Here is a 10,013-nt window from a genome sequence, read left to right on the forward strand (position 1 = left end):
GCATCGACTGTTTTTCAATTAAAGAATGAATGAGTAAAGTTTATTCTGTTAGGTATTTGTGGTCAAAACTCATTCCTAACTTTCCTAATACATTTGAGCTTTTTTGAGAGCGGTAATGTAACATGAACTAGCCAATAAAAATGCTTAATAATAAGACGCACACTGTATTTACATGCTGAGAGTGTAATGTCATGTGGGCTATACCATACATGACAAGCCTGAAATCTAGTAGCTCCGGTGTTGGTTCTCTGTGGGCCAGCCGTCCAGACCAGCAAATATCTGGCATACTCTGTGGTCCGTGGGTGGTCTTCAACACAGGGTGGGCTTGTGTCGTGCACACTATAGAGTTTCATGGAGTGTGAGTTTGGTAACGGCACGGTGGTTGGTCCACAGTGGCGGCACAGTACAGTTGTCTACTTAGTGCCGGCTCCGGAACAATCTAAGGGGGAAACAGAGATTGAAAGGGACACATATAGGGATTCTTGTTATTAAAATACATAAGAAGGCAACTAAAACAGAGGTTCCAAACATTTTAAAATGAGGCATGAGGTAATGAGGAAAATTAAGCAAATTTATGTCAGAACTGTCAAAAGTAGTAACAATAAGAATATTCTAACTCTTTCCTTTCCTCCCAGATTATTAATTTGTTCATTGCCGTCATTATGGATAATTTCGAATACCTGACTCGTGACTGGACTGTGCTCGGTACGCATCACCTAGACGAGTTCAAGAGGGTTTGGTCCGACTATGACCCTGAAGCAACGTAAGACCGTTTGCATCAATCATTTTTAATTTTTTATTGTCCCATGTAAAAACACGGTTATGTTTTTGTTTTGCAGGGGTCGTATAAAGCACATTGAGCTTGTGTCAATGTTACGCAGGATACAGCCACCACTGGGGTTTGGAAAACTGTGCCCGCATCGTGTTTGTTGCAGAGTGAGTCACACATTGAATGTGGCCTTTCTGGGTAGAGTTTGCATGTTCTCCCTGTGGCCTTTCCTCAAGGTTTTCTACCACTATAAACATGTACAATGCGGTCCACACTGGGACTCCCCTGAAGTAGAGATTCTGAATCTCAGAGGGACTTGTGGTTAAATGGTTAAAGGGGCTAGATGCAAGTTTGCCATTTTATGCTCACTACTGGCATCTCAGGTCATGCGTGTAACTCCACCTTCTATATTAAGCTCGTGCTGGCGAGACTTCGGACCGAATTAACACCTTTTTGAGCGACAGTGCAGGATTTCAGAGGCAGTTGTGGTGAACAGGTCTGGGCTCATTCTACACATTAGGACATGGCTGGAACATGTAGGGGGAGGAAAATACATTATTTTAATGTTTAAACTATTTTTGTATGATCTTTATTTAAAGGGACTATACAAAGAGATTATTTGTAGTTTTTCTATACCCCTCTTATAACTGTGCTGCACAGCCACAGGCTTCTCTGTCTTTTCTCACTTTTTAACCATGATACTGAACTGTATTGAAATGTGATGTTTGGATAAAAATAGATTCAAGTTCCTCTGTGTTCCACCAAATTGCAAAACAATGACAAAAACAATTATCTTCACAGAGACTGGTGGCTATGAACGTCCCACTTCACCCTGATGGCACCGTCACCTTCAGTGCCACTTTGTTTGCACTGGTCAGAACATCTCTGAAGATAAAAACTGAAGGTTTGAATTTTTAGAATAAAATCTACAAATATGTATTAATGGTGCATTAGGCTTTACTTAACTTTTTATGCAAGGAATGAAAAGTTGATATTTGTGTGTATTTGACCCAGCGGCTATATGAGTGGTCAGCATGGCACCTTTACTTTCCATCACAGACACTTCAGGATCAATTGTTTGGTCAGGTTTTCACTGCTGACTGACCCTGTTGCCAGAAATCCAACAAACAATTGATCCTGGAGCGTTGTAAAAACATAAAAAGTTGCATAATGCACCTTTAATGAATAAATCGTGACAGATTGATTTAATGTGTTGTTGATGCCTCTCAGGTGCCATTGATCAGCAGAACGAGGAGCTAAAGCTTATCATCAAGAAGCTCTGGAAACGGACTAAGCCCAAACTCATAGATGAAGTGATTCCTCCCCCTAGAGGTGCATTTGAAAACGGCAACACAAAAAAATACCAAATATAATGTAATACTAAATCCTCATTGGTTTCTCATTTTGTCAGGTGACGAGGTGACTTGCGGAAAGTTTTACGCCAGCTATTTAATCCAAGACTACTTTAAAAAGTACCGCAAAAGGAAAGAGAGGGAAAGAAAGTCCAAAAGGAAGGACAAAGCCGCTTCTTTACAGGTGAGATATAATAAGTACAATAGAATTTTAGAATTTTTTTAGAAGTTTGTTTTCAGATTGATGTGATAATTATATCGTTTTGAAATTGTTTCATTTTACAAGACGCAGAAAAGGGTCATCTTGAATGGAAGATGGAAACCCCTTCATTTGTTGTTTCATACCCAGTGGACGTATTGTTATTTGATGAGTGTTGCCTCTTTGGATTTGTCTACAAGAATAAGAAAGCGATCGAGTTTTAATATAGATCTGTCTGGGAGAATATCGATCTTTGGAGCCAAACAGAGGCCGAACTTACATCCCTTTTGTGCTGATTGTCATGGTTTGTGTGTGAGTAGTATAAACATTAGATAAAGATTCAAAAGGAGAATCTACTTATTCCGAGCCTGTTTTTTTACATTAAGTATAGAAGCCTAATTGTCAAAAGTACAAGAATATCAATGAAGAGAACTTTTGCCAGATGTCTGAATCTCATCTCTCGTTTCCTTCACAGCAAGGCCTGCGCTCGCTGCAGGACCTGGCCCCAGAGATGCGCCTGGCGATGGCCTGTGACCTGGAGGACGAGGAGGGTGACGAGATTTTCACCAGCGAACCCACGACGGCCAACACCACCCCTGCCCCCTCGCCCATGCCCCCGATCGAAGCGCTGGTGGAGCAAACCTCAGTGTTTCTCGAGCCCGTGCCCAAACCGGCCAATGGGAACGCGGTGAGAGATCACGTGGTCACGGAGCAGGTGACCGGTCTCCATGACGCTGAGAAGCCCGGGTCAGAGCTGGCGGGGGTCAGCGTGGTCACTGCGCAACCGGCCAGGTCCGAACCGCTGCCAATCAGGAGGTAAGTTTCACTCTACTGGTGGGTGATATGACTGGAATATTGTTAAAGTTTGTTTGTTAATTGATAATGCTTCGTTTGTGCAGGATGGATGCGGTGACAGAGATGCCTGCCCCGCCCCCTCCGCCTGATGTGCCAGTGGGAGGGGGGGAGGTTGTCCCAGAGCAGCCTGTAGCAGTGCAGCCTGTCCCAGAGCAGCCTGTAGCAGTGCAGCATGTCCCAGAGCAGCCTGTCCCAGAGCAGCCTGTTCCAGAACCGGCACCCGCCCCGACAGAAATACAGGAGAAGGTTTACACCACTGAGCTTGATGCTGCAATCCAAGCATTGGACGGGTAAGAAATGCTTTGGTAATTTTCTGACTCACTTACAAGAAGATTGAGGGTTTAATTTCTTAGATTGCCTGTGCCGTCTGCCATTGTGTCCTCGGGCAAGACGTCAATGTCCTCCACTGTTTGTGGGATGAGTATGAACAGATGGTTGTTCCTGTAGAGGTCGATATAGCTTAGTTATTAACTCCCACCTGAACCGAGCACATTTTCTCCAGTTTGGCTTTACCCCAATCCAAAAGCTTCCGGAAAAAAGGTGTGAAAATAGCAACAGAACTGAGACAAAAACAATGATGAAGATGTGACAAAAAAGTTAGAAAACTTTGACAAAAAAGTGACGAAAAAATGACAAAAATGGGACCAAAAAAATGACAAAAATGGGACAAAAAAATACATAAAAAAGACCAAAGAAATGACAAAAATGTGACAAAAAAGACAAAAAAATGACAAAAAATACATCAAAAAGACAAAAAAATTACAAAAAAATTACAAAAAAATTGACAAAAATGTGACAAAAAATACAAAAAAGACCAAAAAAATGACATAAAAAAGACAAAAAATGACGAAAAAATGACAAAAATTTGACAAAAAAAATGACAAAAAAATGACTTAAAAAATGACTAAAAAGCTACAAAAATTAGTTAAATACCCCCCCCCCCAAAAAAAAGATGGAAAAAAATCTGATGTGAGGAAAAAGATCCATTTAGATGAGTTTTGTAGATCTTAGCTTTCCAATGAGGTGTTACACTGGCCTACAGGATTTGGGTAAAGCTGAACTGGAGAAAATGCTCTCAGTTCAGGCGGGAGTTAAGATGTTAAAGACCATTTCACCATTACATTTTTTTTACACACTATATTATGTCCTACGTATTATAAAGGAACAGGCCACCGTTTTTCCATACTGAGATATGTTCTTACCTCAGCTTAGATGAGTTGATACGTACCTGTCTGGTCTGTGTGCGTGCCCTGTGGAAGAGCTTGGTCGCTTCTAAATTCACCCTGTTTGGAGCTATACGAATATACTGGGAGAGGCCAAATGCTAACAACATCTTTGGTCGTTTTGCTTGACTGAGCGCACACACAAAGACGTACGTATCAACTCGTCTAAGCTCAGGTAAGAACACATCACAGTATGGAAAAACGGTGGCCTATTCCTTTTAAAGGCGGGTATTTTGTAACAATCAACTTTTTTTTTACCAATGTTGTTCTCTCATTAAAAACATCCCAGTAGTTGTGTTTTTCGAGTTGCTTGTGCATCTTCAAGGAATCTTACGATCTTTTGATCTGGCTGTTCATAGCATCGCGGCGACAGCTCCCAAAAACCTCCTCTTTTTCCCCAAGAAGAAGAAGAGGCGACTTTATTTATATAGCACCTTTCATTGAAGAAATCACAAAGTGCTTCACAAAGAACAAGAGGATCAAAAAAACATCAAAAATCTCCTCCTGAGCTCAATAGGGGGAGCAAGAGGTGGTGAAACTACTGGATAGATGGTGATAAAGATGTGTTTATTGTTGATATTATTATAGAGGGGGTATTATCCTTTTTTTATTTGATGACAACCTCAATCACAATGGCTGAGAGGTTAGTTCTTTCAGCTTATAGCCAGTAGGTCCTGGGTTTGAATCCTCTGCACATACTTTATGTGTGGAGTGTGTTTTCTGGATGGATTTCCTCCAGGTGCACTATAAATTAAAATGTGCAATAGGCTAATCTTTCAGCTAGGTATTCCTGATAAAGCTCTCTCAAATGTCCTCTCGCGCTGTACGTTGGTCACTGGTTTGCCCCAAGGATAGGTTAAATGCATTTTACCTTAATATTCATGTACTTTAATCTGTTTGTAAACAGTAGGTACGGCTATCCTGAGGCTGTTTCCCCTGCACCGACTGACACGGGCTACAACGACCATAATTTCGACAGAGCCAGCAGTGTAGGAGAGATGCCCTTCGACGCCCCCAATGCCAATGGTTTCATCAGCAACGGTTTCAATGGCGCCAACGTGAACGGAGAAAGTGCCGCCCCAAGTCCCAGCCCGTATCCCGTCAACGGATACGGCAGCAACGGCTACAACGGATACGGCAGCGAGTACGCGGGCGACAACGGCACCGTCAGCGTCATGAGCAACAACGGAAACGGCAGTAGCCTGAGCGGGTACAACGGCAACGGGTACGTCAACAACCAGAACGGCGGCGGCCGGTTCATGAGGAGACGGCTGCTCCCTTCGATACCGAAAGGTGATGCTCTTTCGTATATAAATTAGCATAAAGTTATTACATAAGTTTAGCAATCTTTGTATTATTCTCTTCCGAGTAGTATATTATAATAACTTGAATTGTCTGGTCATTTTTGTCTGTATCGTTGCGTCTGTAGGTCGAAAGCCTGCCTTTAACTTCCAGTGTCTGCGGCCTCAGAGCAGCGTAGACGACATGCCGATACCGGGAACCTATCAAGGAAACATCTCCACATCCAGAGCTCGCCTGCAGGTGAAGTTCTGCTCCATTAATCACTCTAACTATGGAATGGGTTCTGTGGATTTAGACCATGGTTGGCCCTGGTTTACAATAGATCTATCTCAGAGCTACTTGAGTGGATTACATTTAGATTAGACCTGATTAAGTCCTGGAAGAGTCACAGTTTTGACTTCGCTTGTTTTAGACCTAGTTTATCCGTAGCTCCAGGTTAAGTCCTAGTGTCACATTACTCTAGACTTGGTTTTCTCTTGGTTTAGTGTCTCCTTCCTTTGTTTAGGCTTTGTTTAAATGTTTTCTTTTAAGGCAGAAAAATTGTTAAAGGGACTTTTCGGAGTTTTAAAATGTTAAAATTATGTATTTTCCTCCCTCTACATGTTCCAGCCATGTCCTAATGTGTAGAATGAGCTCAGACCTGTTCACCACAACTGCCTCTAAAATCCTGCACTCTCGCTCAAAACGTTGTTACTTCGGCTCCAAAGTGCCGTCATGCACAAGCTTAATATAGAAGGTGCAGTTACATGTATGACCTGAGGTGGCAGTAGTGAGTATAAAATGGCCAACTTGCATCTAGCCCCTTTAATATATTCTTTGATGTAAAAAGTTTGAGAATACACTCCTGCACCAATACAGGTGTTTGTATTATCAGACATTTTGACCAAATAATGAAATATTGAATTCATTTCTGAACGATCTTTCCTTTTCACTTTAATGTTAGACTCAGCACAGCCTGGACTCGCGGCCGAGCAGCGTCTCCTCGATGTCCTCCGCCTCTTGGGTGAACACAGCCGGAGCTGGGACCACCCCTCTCCCCCCAGTGATGGCCCAGTCAGGACGGAGAGGCAAACTCATCTACACCCCCATGCTCCTGGTGGACGAGACGACCGGCAGCACCCAGCCTCTGTGGAGCGGAGGGTCAGCCAGTCTCCCAGCAAGGAGCGCCCCTGGGTGGTATCCCAGTCAAACACGGACCCTCTCCAGCTCAAGGGGGCCACCTGTCAGCCAAGGTTATATCGACAAAGGCAGTGCAGACAGCCTGGTGGAGTCGGTGAGTACAAGGATACAATATATCTATTGTATATACAGTGGTGAAAAAAAGTATTTGGTCAGTTTCACATAGACATTCTATTGGATGTTGGCCAAATACTTTTTTTCCCCCACTGTATATATAGAGATGTAGAATAGTGGTATTTCAAAGTTTAGCAATGTTATTTTATGTTGTTATAGTCAATTTACGATGTCAAGTGAAAATCTATTAGATAAAATGTATTGTTTGGTTTCAGACAAGATTATAGTCTTTGCTCTGTTCAAGTGCAGCCAAAGTTCAAGTTTATTTAAGTTCACTACAAAAAAAATCTGTATATAATCAACAAACAGTTCATCTTTACAAAATGTCTTTTGTAAATGGGACACCCGGAAGCAGTTATGTTTTACATGGGGGTCCTCTAATGAGATCCAAATGTCAATAAATTATTATTCATTTTTTAGTCTTCAAACTATGACATGAGAATTGTTTTTAGAGCATAAGTATCAATTCTTAAAGATTGAGAGGCGTAATACTGTAAAAGTTGGATATCTTTGCATTTAGAATTTTTGGTACAATAAAAACAAAAAAAATTAAGTCCAGTTTACTGCTTTTTAAAACCTTTGATACATCTTGATTTATTAAAGGCACACTGCGTAACATTTTGGACTATACTGTTGCCATCAGTACAAAACATGCTCCTAATAACCAGCTCGACACAGAAAGTACTATTACTGCAGTGAGTAAAGGATGAGAACCTAACCTGTTTAAATCTCCAATTCAACCAACATCTCCATGCTTCGCGGTGTGGCTTTAAGGTAATACCTCATTCTGTTGTAACTAACTCAGAAATGTGTGTGCTTCTTCATCAGATTTTGATCTCTGAGGGTCTTGGTCTCTACGCCCGGGACCCTAAATTTGTGAGCTTTGCGAAGCGTGAGATCGCAGAGGCGTGTCACATGAGCCTGGACGAGATGGAGAGCGCTGCGACTGACCTCATCGTGCGAGGAGCCAGCCGCACTGGGACCCGATACGAGGACGAGCTCGCCGATGAAATAAACTGCGTGATTTCTTACTGAACAGTGTTTGAGGATCAAGTTCCAGAATAACAATGCCAAAGCACAAGTAGCGGAGAAATAAGAGGCGGCATCTCCAAGAGTCTGGTTTCATCGCAAATAATGTGCTGATGAATCACTTGACGCCAAAAACACAGACATTGCAGTCACTCATTACAGGACTCACAATTTTATATATTGTTTTACTTGATTTTTTTGTCTTTTTTCCAATGCAAGGTATATATATGTCTCGTACAATAATGCTAGAACTTTTTAATGTTCACATTTATTACGAATCTGTATGATCTGTATTACGCAATACAATTATTGTATTACTTTCAAAATGCAAATGTCTCAGAGTATATTCTGAAGTGCATGTGTCCTGATATGATACAGTGGGGAAAAAAGTATTTGGTCAGTTTCCCATATACTTTCTATTGGATTTTTTCCCCCCACTGTATATGTTTATTATTAACAAAATAAACAATACTCCACATATTTTACGTGTCTATAATATTTTGCCTATAGTTTATATCCAGGTCTAGAGTTTAACCAAATTACTGTAAATGCGTTACTCACAACAGAAGTGTAAAAGTGTCATTTTAAACCAGCATTTTACTAAACTCTTACAGGGGGGGTATTATGCAAAATCGACTTTTTCAAGCTTTACATCATGTTATTATGTCATTCCCTCATTAAAAACATGCCTGAAGTGTTGCCTTGGCACATTCACGTATTTTTGAGTAATCTGTAAAAACTCTGATGGCGGCCATTTTAGGGATAGGTTTGCCTGAGTCCTCCTAGGAACGCCCCCACCTCCTGGAGACGCCTCCGAGCTTTCGTCACCAGCCGAGTAACCAACCACTGCTCCTCAGCAGAACCCCCTCCCCACTGATGCCACAGACAGCGTGTGAAGGGGGCGTGTCGGAAAGGATCAAAGGTTCTTAAAGAGACAGAGGCCTATTTCAAGACATTCACTACAGCCATTTTGAGAGAGACATTTTATACAAGGCAGTTATTCTAATTTACTGCATTTACAGACCAACAGAAGGTTTCGTCATCATTGTAGTGTGATATAGACTGGTTCTATGTGATTGAAAAAAGCATAATACCCCCTCTTTAAAGGCTAAAATTTGTAATTTGTAATTATTTGTTTTTATTTTTGGACGAGATTAGAGATAAAACATTGCCCATGTAAAAACATCCACACAGATGATTGGAAAAAGGAGTGCATGTGCAGAAAACATTTCCCATTCCTTTTTATTTGTCAATATAAATGTGCACTGTCTCTTATTAGCCTGTGTAAGCTCTTTTTTTTTCCATCCAGGTAACCTAAAGGGGCCATCTATGTTAGAGTAGAGAAGCCCTCTCTGAGCCCTCCGTGGGCTACTGCACAATTTGTCTACTACTTATAGTGCTGTGCTAAAGACAATACCTCAGAAGTTTGAGAGTTAACACCTTTTCTCCCTTAGACGAAAGGGGGATTGCCTCAAAGGGAGGAATATAATCTATCACCTACATCTGTGTATGTAAGACCAGTGCTCAGTCTCAAAAAACAAACTGGTGATGACAGTTGAAACAACAAATCAAAACAAAAAGTCCAGTTGAAATATTACATTTTTGAAGCATTGTCTCTTATCTTTATGTTCAGATGTAGCTTTTTTGTGGAGGCTGCAGTGTTAAACCAGGAGGTCCAACCTGTCTCTGGTACAAGCAGGGAAAAGAGACCCCTGTTTCCAGACTCATGCAAGCTCTTCGGGTCCCACTTGAATCATTTGTTGGTGCTCATTGCTGTGTCAAAACACATTCTAGTGCTTAATATTCAAGTTAAAGCTGGGGTACCTAATTTTACATGTTCAAACAGTGACATTTTTTGTTTCGAGCTCTTACAGTCCCTCCTGTGTATTCAATTTGTTCAAGGAATGTAATTATATGCACATTTCACACCCATATACAGCATTGAGAGGTGACAAAGTGAAAATTAGATCAGTTCCACTAATTTAGATTAC

General features: G+C 41.4%; 1 protein-coding gene across 1 annotated transcript in view; it reads left to right on the forward strand.

Moving 5' to 3' along the window:
• Nucleotides 1-8,282, forward strand: part of cacna1fa (calcium channel, voltage-dependent, L type, alpha 1F subunit a) — a 29,400-nt gene extending 21,118 nt beyond the window's left edge. The window contains exons 36-46 of the mRNA XM_079558493.1: nucleotides 636-763; nucleotides 840-936; nucleotides 1,571-1,673; nucleotides 2,000-2,101; nucleotides 2,181-2,305; nucleotides 2,796-3,136; nucleotides 3,220-3,465; nucleotides 5,306-5,691; nucleotides 5,828-5,940; nucleotides 6,644-6,973; nucleotides 7,822-8,282. Of these exons, the coding sequence (XP_079414619.1) occupies nucleotides 636-763; nucleotides 840-936; nucleotides 1,571-1,673; nucleotides 2,000-2,101; nucleotides 2,181-2,305; nucleotides 2,796-3,136; nucleotides 3,220-3,465; nucleotides 5,306-5,691; nucleotides 5,828-5,940; nucleotides 6,644-6,973; nucleotides 7,822-8,028 (2,178 nt within the window). The 3' untranslated portion in view covers nucleotides 8,029-8,282. The remainder of the gene's footprint in view (nucleotides 1-635; nucleotides 764-839; nucleotides 937-1,570; nucleotides 1,674-1,999; nucleotides 2,102-2,180; nucleotides 2,306-2,795; nucleotides 3,137-3,219; nucleotides 3,466-5,305; nucleotides 5,692-5,827; nucleotides 5,941-6,643; nucleotides 6,974-7,821) is intronic.
• The last annotated feature ends 1,731 nt before the right edge of the window (nucleotides 8,283-10,013 follow it).

The sequence above is a fragment of the Gobius niger genome (genome assembly GCF_951799975.1).
Source record: "Gobius niger genome assembly, chromosome: 6".
Taxonomy (NCBI): domain Eukaryota; kingdom Metazoa; phylum Chordata; class Actinopteri; order Gobiiformes; family Gobiidae; genus Gobius; species Gobius niger.